Here is a 24,340-nt window from a genome sequence, read left to right on the forward strand (position 1 = left end):
TGTTATCATCTAGAAAATATCCCTTCAAAACATGAAGTGAGCAAGTCATTTAGGATTCTTAGAATGATTTATTTTAGATTACCTCAGTAAATATTGCAACTGAATAAACATGAAATTTTTGCCTTTTAGATGACAGATTCATTTTGAAGCAAATGCCTCGTCTGGAAGTCCAGTCTTTTCTTGACTTCGCACCACACTACTTCAATTACATTACAAATGCCGTTCAGCAAAAGGTAGAAACCCAAACCCTGATCTGTAACTGGAGTTTTCTGGTCCATTTCACATCCTGAAAGTCCTAAGGGCAGTTTTCTCTATGGTAATAAGTGAACAGAATTGTGCTTTTGAGGTGTGGCAGAAAGCAGGGATTTCAAACTTTTCCCTACGTGTGTGTGTGTGTGTGTGTGTGTGTGTGTGTGTGTGTGTAGTTTGCCCACTTGTCATTAAACAGAGACCCTTCCAGTGAGAATATGAAGGAGTCATGTAGATTTTTTTTTTCCATTTATGGGTTTGTTGCCTTTTATTGGAAAAATTATGTCATGATAAAATTTGTGAATTTTAGAAATTGTGAAGGATTATCCCTTGGGAGAATATTAAAGATCTAATAATTTTATTGGCATTGCTGCTTTACTTGCATTATAGATTCAGAATTTCTTTTAAGGTCTCCTGACCATATTAATAGAAAATCTTGTCTGGATAATACATGAATAATCCAAATATTGATATTAAATTATAAATAATCCTTTTTAAAATATAGTTGACTTTAGCCTCCAACTAATAAAAAAAAAAAAATTACACAACAGAAACCAACAACAACAACAACAAAAATATAGTTGACTTGCGCTATTGTATTAGTTTCAGGTATACAGAATAATGATTTGTATTTGCAGATTATACTTCATTATGATTTATTATATGATAATGGCTATAATATTAATATATGACATATTCTTGTTGCTTTTCTGTTTTGTACAGAGTAGTTTGTTATTCTCATAGAAAAAATTTGTCCCTCCCCCATTCCTTCTCTGCGTTGGCAACCACAAGCTTGTTTTATATTTCTTAAGTCTGTTTCTATTTTGCATGTACATTCGTGTCTATATTTTTTAGATTTCACATGTATGTGATAGCATACAGTATTTATCTTTCACTGACTTACTTCACTAAGCATAATATTCATAAATAATCCTTTTTGATAAGAGATTACTTTTATCTTTGCTGAATTAGAGGCCTACTGCATTGGCCAAGATTCTTGGAGTTTACAGAATTGGTTATAAGAATTCTCAGAACAACACTGAGAAGAAGCTAGATCTCCTTGTCATGGAAAATCTTTTCTACGGGAGAAAGATGGCACAGGTACGGATAATGAACCAAGCAAAATATTTAGCTGCTGGATCCCTTTGTACTTCTGGTTCCTGAACGTAATGAATTAGAGAATAACTTGGTATTTGATAGTAAATATTAAACTTTGGTCACTAGGTCAGCTTTAACTTTTGAGTTACTGAACCCTGTAGGAAAGAATAAAGAGGAATATTGTGGACTGGTCCTAAAATTTAACATAACCAATATCCTAGAAACACAGAATTATAGAGTAAGAAGGCATATCCAATGGGACTGGCCATTTTAAAGATGAGGAAACTGAGGCTCAGAGGAATTGAGTACTTTATCAAGGTCTCACCGCTCTTCCTAGAATTCAAGTTGGTCTAGATTCTAGAACAAAATGTGCTGATCTTTGAACTGTTTCCAGTCTGTGGAGCTAGGAGCATGTACTAGAAGGTATTTTTTTTTTTAGAATGTAATTTAATGTACTGCTTTCTTCACTGAGAAAGTCTTGCTGTGACGAAAGCAACTGTTAAACTGTAGGTTTAATGATGTAATCAATTTACATTCTAGCACCAGCTTTTCTCTCATCTTGAGTCAGGAACACCTGACTAGCAGTGGTCTGTAGAACACACCTCAGGTTCCACCAGTCTAGTTCCCAAGTCCCCTGACTAGCGTTGCTTTTCCTACTGTCTAGAAATTCCTAGAAATACGCTGTTGCTTCTGCATTGCCCTATATAATTGCACAGTTTTGATATCAAAACTTGAAATTTCCTAAGACTGTTTACCTCTGTTTTTCAAACTGCTTTATGATTCAGCAGTGTATTTTTGGAGTTACTTGTTAATGTTTCTTACAGTTGATTAAATGGGTCAGTATATTTCTGACATACTTGAATATTTGGGTACCTAGTTATTAGTTTCATATGATACAGTTATATCACCATGTGCTTTTTGTATTATACAATTGCAGTGTATGCATTCAATGACTTACATAAGTTATAAATTTTAAAGTTAAATATTAAAGTGTTTATAAGCATAGTGGCTACAAGGAAGCTTTCTGCCTTTGAAATTTAATTTTATTAATTAACCATTTGTAGCAACTCACATAAATGACAGAGAATTTTCTTTCTGCTAGGTTTTTGATTTGAAGGGTTCACTTAGGAATCGAAATGTAAAAACTGATACCGGGAAAGAGAGCTGTGATGTCGTTCTTCTGGATGAAAATCTCTTAAAGATGGTTCGAGACAACCCTCTGTATATCCGTTCTCATTCCAAAGCTGTGCTGAGAGCCTCGATCCGGAGCGACTCCCACTTCCTTTCTAGCCATCTCATTATAGACTATTCTTTGCTAGTTGGGCGAGACGATACCAGCAATGAGCTAGTAGTAGGAATTATAGGTAGGTCGATGAGCATGCCTTATGTGCAGTTCATGATTGAAACCAGAGTAATCTTTGAAGACTATACTGAACCTGATGTAGTAAATGCTTATTGAATGTTTTCACAGACTCATTTGAAATTTAAAAAATAATAGTTCTGTTCTAGTACTTTTATTCAGATTTTTCATTTTCATTATCTTTATCAAAAATATCTGTATTCAGGAATTTACTTAAGAGGAAGCCCTGTGAGGTTGTTATGAGGTTTGGAAGAATTAATATGGTAAAAACCCTTAGGACAGCCCTTGGCATATTGTCTGCACCTACAATATTGCCAGCACTCAGTGTTAACTAATGTAGAAGTAATAGCAGTGGTAATTGTGATTGTTATCTGCTTATATTTATTAAGAGAGCTTTTACTGATAATCTCACCCCCTGCAACAGATTATATCCGAACATTTACCTGGGACAAAAAGCTTGAGATGGTTGTGAAATCAACAGGAATTTTAGGAGGACAAGGTGAGCAGAATTTTTGTTGTGTTTACTCTTTAAACTGTTCTCATTATCTTCCTTATCAGTTAACATATAACAAATGGATACTTCAGAAAAAATGATAAAACATAACTGGTTATCTTTGACTTTATCATCATTTCCAAAATGACCAAATAATAAAAAGAATTGTTTAAATGGGGAAATATGGGATCTTAAATATGTGTTAAGATGCAATGCCTGCTACATGGTGAGTCATGTCCGACTCTTGGTGACCCCCTGGACTGTAGCCCGCCAGGCTCTTCTGTCCATGGAATTCTCCAGGCATGAATACTGGAGTGGGCTGAAATTTCCTACTCCAGGGAATCTTCCTAACACAGGGATTAAATCCACCTCTCTTGTGCCTCCTGCTTTGGCAGGTGGACTCTTTACCACTGCATTATCTGGGAAACTCTTAAGAAACCAGAGGGTCTCAAAATGAAAAGTAAAAGGAAAGAAGGGCCAGAGTTCCTGAACAGGAGGTTGTCCTGATGTAACGCTTGATGTCCTTTACGTTCTCTGAGCAGTGAGAGCACCAGGTGTGTGCTCAGACCTCTCTCATTTCTAGGCGAGAGTGTCTTTTAAAATAAAAAAGCTCTACCAGGAAGGTGTCCTACCATGTCCCTTGTCATGTCGCACAATGAGCTCCCTCCCTTTTTTCTGAGCCCGTCTTAGTGTGTGTGTTTACAGGACATGGCATTTTATGTTCGTTTACATGAAAGAACATAGCTGTCAAAGTCAGTGATTGGGTCAGTTACGTAACAGCTTCCTTTTTTTCCCTTTGTGCTTTTGTACTCCCAGGTAAAATGCCGACCGTGGTCTCCCCGGAGTTGTACAGGACTAGATTCTGTGAAGCCATGGACAAGTATTTCCTGATGGTGCCAGACCACTGGACAGGCTTGGGTCTGAACTGCTGAGATGAAGCACGTGCTCTGAAACGGGCCAGGAGGAGAGGGGGCCTGGAACCAGAGGACCGCAAGTCAGCCACATGTTTTATTTCTTCGTCACGTTCACCACAGTGTGCAGAGGCCTTTCAGTTCTGAGGTTGGCTAGGCCATCTATAGCTGAAGGGTTGAAACTCCATGGATTTGCAGTTTGGTTTTTAATACCCACAAGTTAGCTGTCTGTGGGCTGGGAAATTGCACAAATATTTTGTTCACATAAGCTGAAATCTAGATTCATTTCAAAGGGCTGAGGACAAACGTATGGTTGGAGATGAGATCGGTTGAACAATGGTTTGTCATGTTTGCTGACAATCCCATTAAGCAAACAGTGTCTCATAGATAGTGAGCCTCCTGGCCTCACATTGGATACATTCTTTATCTGGAAAGGATTGGTAGAGCTGACGAATTTTTCTTGTGTTTCTTATGTAACAATTTAATGTTTGCCTATTATCAGAATTTCTGAAACTTTAAAACAATTCTGAATTATTCTATCCATGGCCAGTTAAACAGATGGATGCAAGCTGTTCTTGTTCTGCTGAGGAATTTGACTTAAATTGGGAATCCTCTCCTGTTCTGTATCTTGCCCTGTTTTCAAGGATGTTTGATATTTTTCAAGTTCTGTCACTTCTTGTCTGTGGGTGACAGGAGGCCACAGCCATTAACTTCAAGCCTTTTTCTGGAGCTGTTTTTTAAGCCTGTTTATAACTTTTGTGCAAGTAATATGCAGAACTGCATTTGTCTGCACATGCTCATAGTTTAGGTTTTTCTCCCACCTTCAGGGAGATATTACTAAATGAGTCTAAAATGACTAAATCCCAAAAGGGATAATTAGTAATGGAAGATTATTTTTAATCTAAAAAGAAAACTTAGGCCTGCTCCCAGACATTGAGCGAGGGAAGCGCTCGCCTGCTCTCTGTAGAGGTAAAGGGCCTGTGCTGGACTACAGTATACTGGGGGGTAACTCGTGATTCATGGAGCATCTGTAAAACTGAGATGTTTCCCGTATGGACATCCTTGTTCTCTAACTTTCTGTATGAATTTCTAGGCCAGTTCTGACTGTTGAGAAATGTTAAGAAAGAAGGTATTCTTAGTAAGAAACTCCTTGTTTAATAGTTTTTGTTTGTCTAAAAAGTGATCAGAGGTACTAAACTATGGCTAACAACACAACCCCAGACACTTTCTCTTGGCTTCTTTCCATAATAAGGCTAATTTGGGGATTTATAACATTTTAAGGTTTCCACTCTGTCAGGCTTCCCATAGTAGCATGTTTGTTTTGCAACGTTCACATAATAAGAAAAAGTCTGGATACATTCCAGTTACAGAGACGTAAGTTTATGAAATAGGAACATTTTGGAAAGTTTACTTGAGAAAATGAAAGCTTTAGTTTGGTGTTTGATGCTTATTAGAGACATGGTTTGCATTAGAAACAAGCTGACCAAGGACTTCCAACTGATCTGATGACAAGCATTTTTTTTTTTTTTTTAAACATACGGTGTGCCTTTCGAACAATACAAAGCCCTGATGTTGGTTTTGATGTCAAAGACCAGTCCAGGACTGGAAGATGTGGAGATATTAACTCCTCTCGTGTCCAGGAACAGTGGATACTGCATCTCATTTCGAATGTAAACATGTCTTGTGTCTCTGTTTATTTTTGTATGTGTCAGGATACTGTTTATCCTGTCCATTGCTCACACCTCTAGTCAGGAACACTTCCAGGAGCAGGTGTCTTCCCCTTGATGCAATCAGATTGTTTCTCTGTTTTGGTCTCAATACCACATGTACAGCTTGAGTGCTCCATTGGAATAGGTCTTGACAATAATGCGTCTTCTTGATTTTGGTTTCTTTGCCCTTGACTTGAAGAACCAATTATTATTATTATTTTTTTAAGTACTGCTGTTGCTTAGGTATTTTTGTGGCTAAAAAATTCCAATGTAATTTAATCTGAAGCAGTACTTGTTTCCTTGCAAGGGTGGTCTGTCCATTTAAAACTGTGTTAATGAAAGGAAAATATAAAACTTAATTTGTCATGAGTGGTAGAACTGTATATACCTGGCCTCTTGCTGCTCTTATTTAGGCCACTACCAGATACGTAAGGCTTTTCAAATACTGTATCCTCAGTGTTAGGCACTGAGCGACTGTTACCTCTGTTGAATTCGCCATTGAGGCCTGGAGAACCTTGATGCTGAAAAGTTAAGAATGAGGAAGGAATCTTAATACTTCCTTCTGTAGCATAAAAAACAAATTCTGAGAATAGTTGATAGTAGCACAAGAAAGCTATGTAAACATGTTGCATTGTATAAAAATCTTACCTACAGATATAAACTGTTTTAATGCCATCAGAACTAAAAATATAAAGGATTTCCTTTTCCTTTTTTTCTTTTTTACCCAAGCCTGAGAAAAATAAGGGGAATAAACTGTTGCAAGCCCTTTTGTAGTCTATTGAATGTTTTAAATTTATAGATACTCAAATTTTCATACAGAATGTCCTACTTATAATTGTTCTCTTGATTCAGCAAGTGAGTGGTTTTCTAGCTTTGGCTTTTATTTGGTATTGTAAATAGTAGGGTTGTATTGGTTTTTGTGGCATTAACTTCTCCTTGGCTTTTTACCCATTAATGGTGGACTTATATAAAACTGCTGAGGAGAGTTACCTACCTACAGAAAGTTTGCTTTAGCTAGCCGAGTACAAACCCTTGTGAATGAGCCTGATGGTAAAACAGACTAGGCCATTCATTATTCCTCAAGTGTTAACATACTGACTTAAGCAGTATTCAAACCATCTAGTGCAATGCCTTCTTTGTTTGTTTTTGTAACACGGGTGCAGCTGTATTATAGAAAAATAAAAATTACAATCATGAGCAGTTTTATTAATGCTGCTGTGCTGGTTTTGTAAAAGAAAAATGTACATTATGTCTTTGACAGGTTTAATTTTAATGAGAGAAATGACATTGTAAATCAGAATAGCCTCTTTTAATTTAATATGAAAAATCCAATTAACAATATTGAAAATACTTAGTGTATTATATTGTATATATTTCTCTACTTTGGTTCCGGCTGTTTTATATGATTGACATGTTATTTAAGAGATAAAACTGCCTTGACCTTTTGGAGACTTAACACTGTAAAAAGAGGACTTACAATAAACTGAGAATCAACTTCACTTTGTTTTGAATCTGCTTGGGGAGATGAACAAAAGGAGATAGGAGTTGGTGCCTAAGCCTAGCCTGGGCCCAGCTGTGTTGCCCTCTGTTCATTCTGTCCTCCTTCTATTGGGAGAATCGAAGCCTTTCTCTAATAAATAACCCTTCTCTATAGATCTAAGAAGGGCTTTCCTGGTGGCTCAGAGGTTAAAGCGTCTGCCTGCAATGCAGGAGACCTGGGTTCGATCCCTGGGTCGGGAAGATCCTCTGGAGAAGGAAATGGCAACCCACTCCAGTATTCTTGCCTGGAGAATCCCATGGATGGAGGAGCCTGGTGGGCTGCAGTCCATGGGGTCGCAAAGAGTCGGACACGACTGAGCGACTTAACTAACGAACTAACTATAGATCTAAGAAAGGGGGTTGCTAAATCCTTTGGCTCACTTTACCCAGTAGGGGCCTGGCCTTTTCTGTTCATCTCCTTTTCCTCAGTTCTTCTGTGTTCCCTTAGGGTACTCAGGAAAGCTCAGCCCTTGCCCAGCAGGGAACAGCTGAGTCCATCTCCAGGCAGGCTCTGTTATTAGTTGCTGCCACTTTTCACAGGGTCCCTGAAGAGGATCCAGCAAACTGCATCCTGCAGCTGTAAGCACGGCAGCTCCCACCCACCACTGCTGGGCCTCAGCTGACAACAGTGAGAGCCCCTGGACAGAGCAGGTGGCTCCTGCCCCCAGGGATGCCCGGGCGGCCTGCGCCTGCTTCCCCAAACCCCCAGCTGTGGCAGAAAACCGTTTGTTTCATTGGATTTTTTTTTTTCCCTATTGTTTTTCTATTCTCTATTTTGTTTATCTTGGCTCTAATATTTATTATTTCATTACATCTGCTCACTTTGCGTTTTGTTTATTCTCCTCTCTCGGTTTCCTTGAGGTATAAAGTTAGGTTATTGATTTGAGATCTTTTTTAATGTGCATATTTATATCTATGAACTTTCCTCTTAATTCTTCTTTCACTGCCTCCGTAAATTTGATACGTTGTGTTTACATTTTCACTTATCTCGAGGTTTTTTTTTTTTTTTAAATCTCTTGTGATTTCTTCTTTGATCTTTTAGTTGTTCAGTATTTTGTTGTTCAGTTTTTACATTTTTGTGACATTTCCAGTTTTCCTACTGTTACTGATTTGTCATTTCATTCCATTGTGGTTGGTAAAGATACTTGGTATGATTTCATTCTTGTTAACAATTTATGCCTCCTCCCCCCAAATGTTTGTTCTAGAGCATGCATTCTGATGTCTTAGGCCAAAGCAAAAGAGAAGAAAGGTGAGGCAGAGATCTAAGTAAAGTGTTTTTGAAATTGATAGACATGAATAAGATACATGAGGAAATCACAAGTTGCTGATCTAGGAATTTTTTCTGTCTTCACCTATTGAAAGTTTACTTTTTTTTAATTGAAAAAATTTAAGTTTATATCTTTTCCTGACTTGTTAAATTGAAAATAAAATTTATGAAAAGATCATTTTACTGTAGTCAGTGTCCTTTAATGCATCTTTGGAGTTAGTTGTCTTGAATTTGGCCCCGATTGGTGGTTGTTTACTGATTATTAACATTTTTCAAATTTGCCACATTATGTGTGGCAGAGTTGAAAACATTTTTTTTTAAACTGTATAAATTCTCACCTTTAGGACATTGTTTGCACTTATGTGGCGTTTAGCACGGTGCGGTGAAAGCTGCCCTCTGTCTCATCCTTGGTGGAGGAAGATATTTTCAGGGAGGTTGCTGTTGTCAAGAATGAACCAAAACGAGGTTGCAGTGGTGCGCAGCGGCCAGTAGAGGGCGCTGAAGCACTTGATCCTAAGATTCCCAAGTCCGCTAGGAGAGCAGCTTGAAGCCCTTAGACGGACCAGTGGGACTAGGGGAACCCAGGTTCCCCAAATCTTTGCCAGAGTCCTGAGTGTCTTCTGAGTTATTCTTTTCCAAGAGTGTGTGGCATCTCAGAATATGTAGTTTTCATTTGGAAGTTTAAGTTGGAAATAGCAATATTTTTTTGATGAGTGTAACTCTTGTTTTACAAATGAGGGTAACACTAAAAGCTTTTCATTTGAAAGAGCACATGCTTGATACATTTTCTGTTCATAACATCACTGGAATAGTATTGTCAAGGCTGTACAAATAAGTGTGTCAGAAAAAGGACATTAGGAAAAACTGGAGAAATCTCAAAGTGTGGACTTGAATTAATAATAATGCTTCTACATTGTTTTATTGTGACAGTTGTACTTTAATAAATGTAAGATATAAGTAGTGGGAGAAACAGGGTGCAGGATATCTGGAGACTGTCTATACTGTCTTTGTCATTCTGACAGAAACAAAATAACAAAAAACAAAAAATAAATGAGTTGTTATACAGTGGATCAGAATAGGCCTACTTTAGAGATGTTGGTTTTAGTGAGATTAAGTTAGAGGATCTTTTGGTCCTTATAGCCTGATGAAATATTTTTTCTTTCCCTGTTTCAAAAACCAGCTGCTCTATATGAAGTGGCTAAGCCAGTGAAATGAAGATACCAGTTGGGTTCTACATCCATGGATACGGATGGTCAGCTGAAAAGGATTGGAGCAACTGTGGCTTTTGGTATCTCTGGGTGGCCTGGAACCATTTCCTCAAAGATAACGAGGGACACCTGGACGGCTGTGTCCCTGTCCTTGGTAGTCTTCATGCATGTCAGATCAGTGTCCTGCGAGCTACCCATCCCCCGTGGATCTCCGGGTCTCTCTGTGCAGCTCTCTGCTCTCCAGTACTCTGCCCTCAGAACTGAGGGTCTTGGTCTCCCGGGATTCTCAGCTATCTCCTTACCCCAAGGAACAGATCAGGGTCCTTGCAGACATAACTGAGGACACTCAGGACTTGTTCCTCTCCAGGATTCCTGTCCTTGATTGGCTGATATCTACTCCTGTCTTGAAAATTGCTGTTTTGTATATTTTGCCTGGTTTTCTTGATTGCTTCAGACAGGAGGGTAATTCTGGTCCCTATTATCTCACCTTGGCCAGAAGCAGAAGGCCACGTCAGATGATATTTCATAGAGAGTATCTGAACGCTGTGTCGGATTATTGATACAGTGTTTTCTCTAAGGGGCTGCTGCTGTGCATGTTCAGTTGTGTCCCACTCTTTGGACTGTAGCCTGCCAGTTCCCCTGTCCATGGGGATTTGGGGGCCAGAATACTGGAGTGGGTTGCCATTTCCTCCTCCAGGGGATCTTCCTATTTGTAACTGTTTTAAAAATGATTTTTAAAAAGATCTAGTCTCCTAATTGAAATCCTGTTATCTGAAACAATGAAAATAGATGATAGTATACCAGGAAGAGAATTTTTTAATTAGTTCAGTATGCAAAAATATGCCTTGAATCACCTCCAGCTGGGTGTGACCCTATCCATAGATACACATTATATTCTGGTCAGGGCGTGTTCCAGGGAGATATAAACCCTAAACCAGACTCCTGACAGTGCCACCTTCTTTGTCTTTTAGCTTCTCATCCTGAAAGTACTGTTGGATACCAAGATTGTTCAAGAATGTTAGGATATAATTAATCGCTCTTTTGTGTATTGGCAGCAGAACTTGGTAGGTGCTTCTAGATTTTTCCACATAGAATTTGATGGCTATTTCTGCTGCTAACTTGCTGCTTTATCAGAAAAAACCCATCTGTCTGGCAGCTCCATTCCCCCACACTCTTTGATGGTCACCATTCTCTCCACTAACAACACTTGAAGGGCCAAATGGCAGCACGGTATCACTAAAGTACTTACTGTTTAGAGTGGCGCAGGTCAAGTTACTGCTGGAAGTGCACACCTCTAGAATCTTTCTAGAAGTGATTCCTTTAGTCACATCTGTTTTGACTAGTCTCATCTCTATTGCACAGGGTTCCTGGTGTTTCTTCTCTGTGTTCATCTCCAAATGCCCAGAGGTGGAAATTACAAGGATTAACCTTACTTCCAGAGGATTGCTTTTTCCTTCTGTCCACTGGGGGGTGTGTGCGTGCTCAGTCGTGTCCAACTTTGTGACCCCATGGACTAAAGCCCACCATGTTCCTCTGTCCAAGGAATTTTCCAGGCAAAAATACTGGAGTGGGTTGTCATTTCCTTCTTCAGGGGATCTTGCCAACCCGGGGATCGAACCTGCATCGCCTGCATTGGCAGGTGAATTCTTTACCGCTAGCACCTGGGAAGCCCTCTGTCCATTGGACGTGAATATAATTATTGGTGACCCTGAAGAAACTGGATGAGATGACTGAGAAATCCAAGCTTTTTGGTTATGATGGAAGGTGGACACTCACTGCCTTCATCCAAGCTGGGAAGCTGCTGCTGGGAATGCTCAGGCTGGCTGATACAGGAATGGGACTTTTGTCTGCTACTTCTCATCAGTGTGGCGTGTGCTATTCTCCGTACTATATCAGCAACACTTTATCATGTATCCTGGTGGTAATAAGCCACCAAATGAATAGAGGATTTCCCTAGAATGAATCAACTGATGGCTATTTGCTTCCTGTTATTTTGGTTGCCAAGTCTTGTTTGATTTTGCAACATTTTCCCAAATTGCTGTGTGCGCGTGTGTGTGTGTATTCAGGTTCACTGGGAAAATTACCAACAGCTGGGTGATTCTAAAACACTTTCTCTTTTGTTCTTGCTTTGCTTTCAACTAAGTTTAATTAACCAGAGAAAACCTAAGTTGTATATATTGTTGTTTAGTCTCTTAAGTCATGTCTGACTCTTTGCAACCCCATGGACTGTAGCCTGCCAGGCTCCTCTGTCCCGTGAGATTTTTCAGACAAGAATACTGGAATACAAGGAATACATTTCCTTTTCCAGGGGATCTTCCTGACTCAGGGATCAAACCCACGTCTCCTGCATTGGCAGGTGGATTCTTTACCACTGAGCCTCCAGGGAAGCCATAATAGAAACTTTTTTTTTAGTATATTAACTCATGAAGCAATATGTGAATAAACTGATGATTTAAAAATTTTTATGCTTAAATAATCATAAATGAGTTTTGCAAGTTTTAATTTTGGCACTGATTTTTGCTATAACACTTAATTTGAAAAACTGCAAACTAAAAGTTGTTGTTCCAGAACAACATGCACGTGTGTATGAATGAAGAGTTTTATTTTTTTCACGGCAGCAACAAAATACCATTTTTAGAATAAGGTGAACCCAGAATCCATGAAAATGTTAGATTTACAGTTCATGTGACATTTCATGGCTCCTCAGAGTACTCAGTATTACTGTATCATCTATTTACATTTATATAATATTTTAGGTCCATGTGTGAACCAGCTGAATTCTGTTCTCAATTCATCTGTATTCCTGTCAGCCTCATCCTGAAAGGAAGAGTGTCTTCTCCGCTCTAAGATAATCTCCTCCCTCCTCTTCTATTGTTTTCAAATTAATTTTTGCTGCACAGTTGTGTCAGTTCCTGCTGGGCAGCAGAATGAATGAGTCCTACCTGTACGCATGGTCCCTCCCTTTTGGGCTTCCTTCCTGTTCAGGCCCCCACAGAGCATGAAGCAGGGTTCCCTGTGCTATACAGGATGTTCTCGTTGGTCATCTGCTTCTATGGGTCAGCGGTGAATATGTGTCAATGCCAGTCTTCCAATTCCTCTCCCCCTCTCCTCTCTATTCTTGATCCTTTCCTCTCCTGTCTCCTGCTGAATCTTTCTCCAAAAGTAGCCTTTATTTTCCCTGTACCTTTAACTTCTGTTGTATTTACTCTTTGCTTTCAACATGCTGGTTTGTTGAAGTTCCAGTCACACAGTCTTCTCTCTCAACCTTCCCTAGTGCCATGATCCTCTCCTTTTTCTTCCTTCTGTTATGGAATTTGAGAAGGCACATACTGCATTCATTGTTCCCTCATCCTAACCTCACCTCATCCTCTACAGTCTACTTTCTGTACCCGCTGATCGCTCCTTTGAAGGTTACTTTTGATTTAGCATGCTTTTGAAATCAAATGGCTTAACTACATGTTGATTACTATTTAGAACTGAAAAGACATGTATTTTTTAATGAAATCCAGGCAATACCTTCACTAATTCAATCAACAAACATATCTGAAACTAGGTCTTGACTAGGTCCTGCTGCTGCAGAAATGAAAAACATTAATCCCAGCCTCAAGGAGCTTACAGCTCAGTGGTGGCAATGGATTAGAAAACAACCGTAACATGTGAATGTGTTGTCACTCCTGTTAGTCACTCAGTTGTGTCCGACTCTTTGAGACGCTATGGACTGTAGCCAACAGTCTTCTCTGTCCATAGGATTCTCCAGGCAAGAATACTGGAGTGGGTTGCCATGCCCTCCTCCAGGAGATCTTACCAACTAAGGGATCAAATCCACTTCTCTTAGGTCTCCTGCACTGGCAGGCAGGTTCTTTACCACCAGTGCCACCTGGGAAGCCCAAGATATGAAAAAAGACTGTTAAACATCCATTTTGTTGATAGAGGTAAACATTCTCTGATTGAAAATGTTTTTTCAATTACCATCATGACTACTTTGCTGATTGGAAGAATGTGGTTTAAGTGAATTTAGAAAGATTTGTTTTTCACTTTTTTAATTTTAGAGAATTAGTTACAAAAACCTTTTATTCATTTTTAAAATGTAACCTTGATGCAGTCTTCTTTGTAAAGTGATATATCCCTGCTGTGATAATCAAGAAAGTTTAAATAAAGCACCTAATTTTAAAGCATTTCACATTTAACATGCTGAATAGCTGAGGGAGGGAGTTTCTCTAAGTTAAGGCAGAAGGAGAACTCAAAACTCCTGTGAGACAATTACATGAAATCCCACCTAAAAACAGATTATTAATAGTTCGAAACTTCCCTAGGAAGTTTCTTGCTAGGAAAGTGGGCTTCTTTTGTGGTTCAGCTGGTAAAGAATCCGCCTGCAATGCAGAGACCTGGGTTCGATCCCTGGGTTGGGAAGATTCCCCTGGAGAAGGGAAAGTTTACCCACTCCAGTATTCTGGCCTGGAGAATTCCATGGACTGTACAGTCGATGGGGTCACACAAAGTCGGACATGACCAGAGTGACTTTCACTTTCTTTCCCTAGGAAGGTAGAGACTCCTTACTTTTGTGTCCTCCATAACAGTTCTTTGCATAACTGAACTATGAGACAAGGCCATGGCACTCTAGGGACAAACTGCTACCACTTTTAGCCATAGTTGAAGAAATTGAAGAAGTTTCTTGTCATCTGACTTGCTTTTCATGACCCTTACTGATTGATCCAGTTTTTCTCTGTGCCCAAAGCAACTTTCCACATAGGTGAGAAGCAGAGCCCATTAGCCAATGAGGTGGTCTGGTTCGAGGACTCAGTCTAATAAGACTCAGCTCCATGTTGGATGGTGCCGAGTGTGTGTGTGTGTGTGCGCTGAGACAACAGAGGGAGAAACCGAGAGGGAAGCTGAATCCGGAGCATGGTTTAGAAGCTAGGACTCTGTGTGTGTGTGTGTTTTCCAGCTCTCTGTGAAGCCCAATAGTGTTTAGGGCTTCTTTTCTCCACACATATAACAAATGCTCATCTAGTGACCTGGAGGTAGCCCACTTCGTACAGAGCCTGGGAGAATCTAACAGGATATTTAGGTGTTAATAATTCCAAAAAAGGAATTATTAATGTCTCCATTTCCATATCACACATTGTAACAGCATGCTAAATTCACCATGTTGTTTTATGTTTTTTAGTCAGTAATGCTTGCATTTTTGCCAAAATAATACACCATTACATGGTATTTCTTGAAATGCTATGCTATTTAATGTAAAGAAGCACTCTAAAAAAGTATTACAAAGAAAACCAACCAGGCAAGCTTGGGAAGAAATGTTATTATCCTTATTATTTTAGACAAGTTCGTTCTTAAATCCAAACACCTGCTGTTGCACTTTAACATAGTTTGTACATACAAATAAAATTAGAACTGGCAAATATGTGATTTTCATCAGATAGGCTTTGTTCGATTGGAGACTAAATATTTTTGTAAAACTTGTCCTTGTTTGAAGTTGAAATTTCATGTCACCACAAGAATTGACCAGCAGAAGCTCGTGTACAGTGACCCGCAGGGTTTTAGCTATTATTTTTGGACTTGCTCCCCAGCCCACACAGGCAATTAAGTAAGAATAAGAAAAAAGAAAACACTCATCTAAATCATCTATTAAAATCTAGGTTCCACTCAGTAACATAGGTTTTATTTCTTGATTCATACTTAGCAGATGCCTTGGTCATATTCATATATGAGCTCTCTTCTCTGTGGTAACCAGTCCCACTTCCATCTTTCTCTATTATGTGCTCCCATTTCCACCCCTTTAATGGAAAATGCCTCTTTTAAGTATCTAAGGGACATTTGATAGATGATTGCCTTCAGCACCTCATACTTCCCTCTTTCCTCAGGAACTTGAGAACTCATGTCTCTCTTTTTTTTAATTGGCTCTATGTACACATGGAAGCAGGAATTGAGATTAAAATGAAGAAGAAGCTCAGTTATTCAGTGATGTTTTATCTCATAGGCAGAGCTGGTATCCTTCCTCAGTGCCTGAGGCTGACTTGGGCTCTTAACAGAATTCAGATCTATTTTTGTTTATTAAGTTATCAAACCAACTGAGTGGCCATGCCATTCAAGAGTTCCCAGGAGGCACTGAATTCACAGGGCATCTGACAATGTGGGTGTTTTCCTAGTTTGCACTGCTCTGTGGATTTAAAAGCATTTAGCAAATATTTTTATTTGATTAACCCAGAACTTTCATACAAATAAATACTATAACGAGTAAAAAATTTTAAGTATACATGCTGAAAATATAATGACCTCTTCATAAAAGCACAAGAATTTCATGAAGACGTGGAAAAATACAGGAAGAAAGTAGTCTACTTATTTAAGGACTGCTGTCAATTCACCGCAAGCATTTATTGCTAAATTAAGATTGTGGAAGTTCTATACAGAGCCTAATTTATGATTCTATAAATTTTGGTAGTTTTTCTTCATTTGTCTAATTTTTTTGACTCTTTTTGTTGGCAGAGCTTCACTCACTAAAAATAATGATTCACATATAAATAAGACACTTTATTCCAGTGAAGTTATTTCTGTTTCAATAAAATTCAGTAATAGCTACTTCCTCTCAAACCAGAGTAATGCCAGCAGTACATTACAGAGATACCTGTTCTCAGCTATGCTCTTTGGATTCTAATCAGTTGTTATCACAGAGGAGGTAAAAAGTTTCTTTGGTGCAATGATGATTTTTATTCTGATTTACTGTCAGCCCTCTCAAACACTGTGTGGTTCTATTTTAAATTAGAGGTAAAATTCTGGGCTATTGATACTAATCAAAGTGTATAACTGCTTTGTTTTTTCCCCTTGAAAGCAACTTTATATTCATTTCCACTTTATTTGCAAGCATAGTATTATACATTTGTAGAACCTAGCTTTAGTAATTTTTTTATTCTCTAATCAGAGAGACATTTTCTTTCTTTTTTTCCTTTCCAGTAAGATGGGCAATGATTTATTTGAAATGGCCAAAAGTAACAGTTTACAGAAAAGGAACTGTAATATTACACAATCAAGTGTAGCTACAAAATCTTAAGACATTCAGGCAATGCTTTATTTAGATCACCAACAACAAGGTTTTATAGAAAAAGAACTGTAACAAGCAAATGTATAGCTGCAAATTTTCTTTTGCCAGCAATATCAATTCCCTCTAAAATATTTGGGGACTACTTTGCAGTTTCCAAGCAAAACTAAAAATCTGTGGGACAGAGGTGCTCAGCCTCATCACAAGAATGAAAAGTTTGCCAAACGATTTTGTTTAATGCTAACAAATAACTAAAAGACATGGTCACTGCTAACAAGTACCTTTGTCTATTGAAACAGCGCAACCTAAGCACATGTTTATGAATGATTCATTTTGAACATAGTTGCTGTTTTCCTGCCATCATAGATCACATGTATGGTGGCAAGGGTTAGATGCTGGAGGCCATCAGGGCACCAAAGAGGTAATCCTTAACGGAAATAACTCCAGTAGCTAAGCAATTCAAACAAATGGACCGCCTCTGCCAGAGCCCCCAGGGTGTCACATTTGCTTTCTGTGTAAAGAAGGTCCACTGACTCCCTAGTTCTTTACTGGGAACCAAGAGATAGAAAAAGAAGCTGTTCTTCTAGGACCATCAAATCGCCCTGGGGTTCTTCCTGCTGTTCTGCACTTCACAGGCAGCAACATAGGCAGACTCTGGGAAGAAGTCATCATGGTACTCTGCTAGAAACCTCAGAAAGAGATCAAAGTGCTTCAGTAAAGCCTTCAGATTCTTCTCAGAAAAGGACATCTTTCCAAGGATTTCTGGAAGTTTCACAAACAAACGCAGCAAATGTTGCGCCCCATAAATGTAAGAGGGTGGAGGAGGTTGGTCACCTGGAGGATAACTCCCCGGTACAAGTTTCCAGGAGAGGACCTCATTTATTTCATTAGTTCTTCTGCCTTCAAAACCAGCAAACACCGCACTCCCTTCCTTGCTAGGGGTCAGAGGAACAGGCGAGGATGATCTGCTATGAACAGGTGTCTTCTTTTCCAGGTCCAAGAACAACTTGGGCATGCGGGCGGACATGTCCTGCTGCCGGCGCTGGGGCTGAGGCGAGGCGCTGCTCTCGGACAGCCTGTCGCAATTGGCAGAACGGCGCGTGGACCGCCTCAGAGACTGCAAGGCTTCCGGCTCGCCTTTGCGCCTTTTGGGGGTGGTTGGTTCGCCTGAGTTTGGCTGACTCTCTGTGGACTGTGGTGTGGATGGATTCAGCAAAGGTGGGCTTGGAGAGAGCTCCTCCTGGTTCCTGTTAGTGTTTGTGGTACTTTCCTTAATCGGAAGAAAAAACTTGGATGAAGTCACCTTTTTATACTGAACTTGTTCATATGGATAGAGCAAAACCAATGGAAGAGTGTAATCAAAGGTTATTCTTAATCCATCCACCATCTCCTTACAAAGGTCAACGTTCTTTTCTGCTGGGATATCATGCACATTCATGTTGGCGTGTGGCATAGCATGATGGTGATGAGGCCTCTCATTGGCTGAAAAGGCTGCATTGTTAGCAAAGTGCTTCACGTACGATTCCAAAATAGTTATGATGTTGGTCTCACATGGAACTTTGACTAACCGTTTCCTCCTGTTGATATAGTAACAATCATCCTCAAGCTTCTTCTTCAGAACTTCAGGGATTTCTATAGTTATTGTTCTTTCTTCCATTTCCTTTTTTGCGTGCAGCTTTGGTCCTTCCTTCACTTCAGACTTTTCTTCAATATCTTTTCCTTCACTTATTTCTCCATCCTTTTCTTCACTGTCAGAGGAACTGCTTATTGAGTTTTCATCTTTCTCGTCAGCAGGGAGGCTTTTTAAGACAGAGTCCACCCCAGGCAACCGGGCGCTCTTCCTCTTTCTTCCTGTGCTTCTCAGGCGAGCTACAGCCTTTTTAGCCAATTTCCGCTGTGATCTCCGATTTTCATCGGCGTCACGAAGGACATGATCCTCAGCTGCTCATCTATCCCAACTTCTGTTCTAGCCATTAAAGTGGATCAGATATTCTGGGATCTTTCTGCGCTTTTCGTCTTTCCCAACAAAAACATCGACAGTCTTGGCCTCGCAGAGCACTCGCGCCTCGATGGGGTCAGGCTAGAAGCATAGCGCTTTCTCCCGAGTGGAAGAGAGGAAGCCGTTGCTCACGCTCACTCGCTCTTCGCGGCGGAGGGCGTGGCCCCGCGGCGGGCGGGGCGTGCGCGGTGGGCGGGGCGTGCGCGGTGGGTGAGGGGGTCCAGGGAGACGTTTTCTAACGTTTATCTACAGAAAAGAGAAGTTACCAAATGTCAGTTTGACAGGCTTATAATTCTGTGCTGGTAAACAAATTGGAAATGAATGTAAAATTGTTTTCCAGGAAAAAAAAAGTCTTGTTAACAACAACAAAAAAATTCTTCTGTAACTCGTGACATCTAACCAGATGGGCATGTTTCATTCGTTCAGAAACCGGTCTTGAGATAAGAATTTGGTTTTCATAAAGGGTCTAGTAAAATGTTTTAGTAATAATCATACAGCATCCATTTATATGAAGTTAACACTATAGGCAATTGATTTGGCATATTAAATATGAAAGTATTTTAATAAAACAAGAAACACATGAATGATATTGTTAAAATCACTTAAATATTTACAAAAATACAGTTTTCACAATAATGAATAATTATTTTTAAAAAGATGTTTCAATTTTTACCTTCCTAAGCTAAACTTGGGGTAAAATATTTCTTTTTTTTTTTTTCCCAAGAGATGCCATGATATAATGAAATGCCAGGTTTGGTGGGGAAAAGGGGGTATAACACGGAATGTCAATTTCAGCTCCCACAACTCATTAGCCCTGTGACTCTGGGCAAGTCGCTTACCCTACATGCAGCCTTGTAAGGTTACTTGTTTATAAAACTGGAGTGATAACAGCTACCTTATTAACTAAATACATAGATGTGGAATTGCTAGGTCTTATAATAAGCATATGTTTAAGATGATAAGAAATTGCCAAATTGTTTTCCAAAATGGTTTTTACTGTACCTAATTTTTAAAGGAAGAAAAGACTGCCTCTTTGAATTCTATATATCCATGAGCTTAGAGAATCAAAGAACTTTCCCATCAGCGCAGGAACTGTCTGGGTACTGCACGGAGAGTATGAATGGAGCAGGGACACAGGAAACCTGGCTTGGAAAATTGCCCATTCCATCTCACTGCTGAGTCTGATCTCCTGTGCCCCTCACAAACACAGGCTTCTTCAGGCTTTAGGCTCTTTTCTGCTCTAGTTATAGAACCATAGACAGAAGCAGGTAGAGCTTAAGCTATTTCAAGGAAATTTTGATATTACTCTGTACTTACGGATCTCTGGTTGGCCATACAGGTCACCCAGCTGCCAACTCAACGTGGAGTTTATGAGTTCAGCATTGATCAGTGCATACCGCTACTCTCTGAGGTTCATTTTGTGCTGTTAGTGGCCCCTGGGTCATAAAGTTGAGCCTTCAGCATTGATTCCATTCCAAGTTCCTTGCTCTGCCTTCCCATTAATATCCCCTTGGGAGATCTGAGGCTCCTCTTATCATTATTATTAGTCTAGTCTGCCTAAAAACTGTACCTGAGCACTAATGTTCACTCTTCCTGTTTCACCCTAATGGGCAGATCTTGGACTGACCCAAATCCTCAATTTCTCTGCCAAGACTTTCTGCAGTCAAACTGTTATGTTCTCTAGAAATTCATCAGTGAGAAACTACCCCAAGGGCAGTAGCTAGAGGTTGTAAGGTGTTAAATATTTTTCTTTCTTTTTAAGTGTAATTCAAATAAAAAGCACGGGCAATTTTCCTTTTATTATTTGTACTGCATAAAACTTTGGGCAGAAATTTTAAAAAAATCATGGATATGAAATAAAGGTGTATCTGTGTTGGTTCAAAACCTTAGGAGCTCTCTAGGTGAAATCTGAAACTGGCCCATGAACATGGAGGGTGAGAGACCAAAGAGAGGCAGACCACTCCACTTTGGTAGGTGGCCAGTTTAATTAGCAAAGGACCTTCCAAATGAAGCTTGACTTGGGTGGCCATAGGAAGTAATCTCTGCACTTGCCTGCTAGTATCTTAAAAGTTGATATAGAGGGACTTCCCTGGTTGTCCAGTGGTTAAGACTCCATGCTTCCCAACCTAGATGCCCATCAGCAGACGAATGGATAAGGAAGCTACGGTACATATACACCATGGAATATTACTCAGCCATCAAAAAGATTTCATTTGAATCAGTTCTAACGAGATGGATGAAACTGGAGCCCATTATACAGAGTGAAGTAAGCCGGAAAGATAAAGACCAATACAGTATACTAACACATATATATGGAATTTTAAAAGATGGTAACGATAACCCTATATGCAAATCAGAAAAAGAGACGCAGATGTACAGAACAGACTTTCGGACTCTGTGGGAGAAGGCGAGGGTGGGATGTTCTGAGAGAATAGCATTGAAACAAGTATACTATCAAGGGTGAAACAGATCACCAGCCCAGGTTGGATGCATGAGACAAGTGCTCAGGGCTGGTGCACTGGGAAGACCCAGAGGGATGGGATGGGGAGGGAGGTGGGAGGGGGAATCGGGATGGGGAACACATGTAAATCCATGGCTGATTCATGTCAATGTATGGCAAAACCCACTACAATATTGTAAAGTAATTAGCCTCCAACTAATAAAAATAAATGGAGGAAAAAAAAAGACTCCATGCTTCCAGTGCAGGGAGCATGGGTTCCATCCCTGGTCAAAGAACTAAGATCCCACGTGCTGTAGGGTGTGACCAAAATTTTTTAAAAATTAAAAAAAAAAAAATAGAGGCCTTAGTTGGGTTCAATGTTCAGATGGTCTCAGCAGTCCATTGATCTCCCAAAGTTGTGTCCTTGAAAATGGCTCTAGCTATGGAAATGCTGGGCAGAATGTACATTCCAAGACCTGGGAGGGGGTGAGGGCTTCTGATTGTCCAGATACAGTTAATGTGTCAAGTGGTAGTCATGTCCTCTTGATGACTTGTTCCAACAGTCAGGTACCTCTGCTCAACTGCTTGCATGTAGCTACAAAGCAGATATTTACAAGGGGAGTGGTGTATATGCCAAGGAGAAATAATAACATTGTCATGGACCCCAAAGCACTTTAGAAGATGAAAGGAATTCCTGAAATTTCCTGGTAGAATTGTATAAATGTTGAAATAAGATTCTTGTGAAACTCATACAACATTCAATGACAACTCTAAGGATGCTCTAAGGCTGGATTTTTTTCTAGCCATATTGTGCAGCATAGAAAAATGTGGTTGTTTTTAACCTCTTTATCTAAATTTCTTCTGACCTATAAGTGATCCCAGGAAAATAATCTAGAAATGTAGCATTCAATTGAAGTAATAAATGAGGAACATCAGTTGCTAAGAGCTGGACATAAAGTTTGGAGGTGAGGGATGGTGGTAACAACCCACAAGGAAAAGGGTTTACTATCAGTTTCCTGCTGAGACTTGGGGAATTACCCCTGACAGTACTCCCAGAACATAAGTAAAAACCTTTGCTTTAAAATATTAGATAAATTGTATTTGTACTTGTCATTCTCCAAGTTACAATACCTGATAGTGACAATACTTTTGTTTAGTGCCTTTCTTTAAAAAACCCAGAGAAATGATCTGTTCCATGAAACTGCGTCCTTTAATTGTACACATTATTTTTTGAATGGCCTGTTAAGTAAAGGACATGAGCAGGTCATTTAAAAAACAAGCAGTAAAAGTGGTTAATAAACATGTTAAAAATATTTCCTCATTAATATTCAAAGAAATGCAAGTTAAAATAATGGAATACAATTTTGCCTCTCAAATGAGTACTTTTAAAATTATTGCTTAAATTTTATGGATAAGGTTGCAAATCACATTTCTGGAGGGCAATCGATGCATATAATAGAAACTATAAAACTATTTAAAAATATTCTTATGTTCTGCCGCAGCATTTCCACTTGGAGGCTTTGCTACATGAACACTCTGTGATCACTGGAAGAAATCCTGATGAAGTCTACAGGCATCACAGAGTATAAAGACTGGGAAACACTGCAATTCTCTCCTGGGCTGTAGTCTTTTTGGCAGTGGTTCATTTTCTGTCAACCACATATCAATCAATCTCCTAGATCAGATTTATTTGTAGGATTCTGGATTTGAAAGGGGATCTGGCTTTCTGCCTTGATGTGACTTCTCCCAACTTCATAGTAAAAGATTGATGAACACCTAGACCCAGAAGATTAAGAAACAAATGTGACAGATAACTTGAAAGTGAAAGTCGCTCAGTTTTGTCCAACTCTGTGTGACCCCATGGATGTACAGTCCATGGAAATCTCCAGGTCAGAATACTGAAGTGGGTAGCCTTTCCCTTCTCCAGGGGATCTTCCCAACCCAGGGATCAAACCCAGGTCTCCTGGCACGCTACAGTCCATGGGATCACAGAGTCATATATGACTGAGCGACTCACAATTTCACTTTTCACTTTCATATCCAGATGATACAGATGGTTGTAGATGCAGTATTTACATAGATACAGACAGATACATAATTACATCTACATTTCATATACATTTGGCCTGTATCTAAATAAATACATTATTGAGTTGTGAAGCTTAAATAAATTGATGCTTGTGAAATGCTTAGCACTTGGCACACTGCCATCAGTCAATTCTAATTAGTGCAAGAGAGTCAAAGAGGACAGATAGAGAGTCACACAAAAAGATAAACCGCTAATAAGTATAATAATGTATTTGTACAGTGTTTTAGTTCAGGCTGCTTTAACAAAATACCATAGGCTGGGACATTTATTTCTTGCAGTTCTGGTGGCTGGGAAGTTGGGAAGATGGTTGTTATTCAGTTGCTCAGTCGTGTCTGACTCTTCACAACCCCATGGACTGCAGCATGCCAGGCCTCCCTGTCCTCCATTATCTCCCAGAGTTCACCCAAGGTCCTGTCCATTGAGTCTGTGATGCCATCCAACCATCTTGTCCTCTGTCACCCTCTTCTCCTTTTGCCTTCAATCTTTCCCAGCATCAGGGTCTTTCCAGTGAGTCGGCTCTTTGCATCAGGTGGCCAAAGTTTTGAAGCTTCAACTTCAGCATCAGTCCTTCCAGTGAGTATTCAGGGTTGATTTCCTTTAGGATTGACTGGTTTGATCTCCTTGCTGTCCAAGGGACTCTCTAACACCACAGTTCAAATACATCAATTCTTTGGCACTTAGCCTTTTTTATGGTCCAGCTCTCGCATCCAGACATGACTACTGGAAAAACCATAATTCTGACTATTCAGATCTTTGTTGGCAAAGTGATATCTTTGCTTTTCAATATGCTATTTAGGTTTGTCATAGTTTCCTTCCAAGAAACAAGCGTCTTCTAATTTCATGGCTGCAGTCACCATCCACAGTGATTTTGGAGCCCCCCAAAAGAAAATCTGTCACTGCTTCTACTTTTTCCCCTTCTATTTGCCGTGAAGTGATGGG

The 24,340-nt window shown here is 39.6% G+C and overlaps 2 protein-coding genes across 10 annotated transcripts in view; one reads left to right on the plus strand and one right to left on the minus strand.

Annotated features, from left to right (window-relative positions):
• PIKFYVE (phosphoinositide kinase, FYVE-type zinc finger containing) overlaps positions 1–7,319 on the plus strand; it is a 76,878-nt gene extending 69,559 nt beyond the window's left edge. For all 9 annotated transcript variants that reach the window (XM_070458550.1, XM_070458549.1, XM_070458551.1 and 6 more), the window contains 5 exons: positions 130–233; positions 1,222–1,350; positions 2,450–2,711; positions 3,132–3,206; positions 4,017–7,319. In XM_070458550.1, coding sequence (XP_070314651.1) covers positions 130–233; positions 1,222–1,350; positions 2,450–2,711; positions 3,132–3,206; positions 4,017–4,132 — 686 coding nt within the window. In that variant the 3' untranslated portion in view covers positions 4,133–7,319. The remainder of the gene's footprint in view (positions 1–129; positions 234–1,221; positions 1,351–2,449; positions 2,712–3,131; positions 3,207–4,016) is intronic.
• A 9,562-nt stretch (positions 7,320–16,881) lies between these two features.
• On the minus strand, positions 16,882–18,956 carry LOC110137370 (MSL complex subunit 3). The gene has a single exon (XM_020893660.2). The coding sequence runs from the start codon at positions 18,528–18,530 to the stop codon at positions 17,466–17,468; it is 1,065 nt and encodes a 354-aa protein (XP_020749319.2). The 5' UTR covers positions 18,531–18,956; the 3' UTR covers positions 16,882–17,465.
• Positions 18,957–24,340: the final 5,384 nt, after the last annotated feature.

The sequence above is a fragment of the Odocoileus virginianus genome, chromosome 30 (genome assembly GCF_023699985.2).
Source record: "Odocoileus virginianus isolate 20LAN1187 ecotype Illinois chromosome 30, Ovbor_1.2, whole genome shotgun sequence".
Taxonomy (NCBI): Eukaryota; Metazoa; Chordata; class Mammalia; order Artiodactyla; family Cervidae; genus Odocoileus; species Odocoileus virginianus.

What these genes read in the sequence shown, in the direction of transcription:
- LOC110137370 (XM_020893660.2), bottom strand. Translation starts at nt 18,530, where the DNA reads ATGGAAGAAAGAACAATAACTATAGAAATCCCTGAAGTTCTGAAGAAG.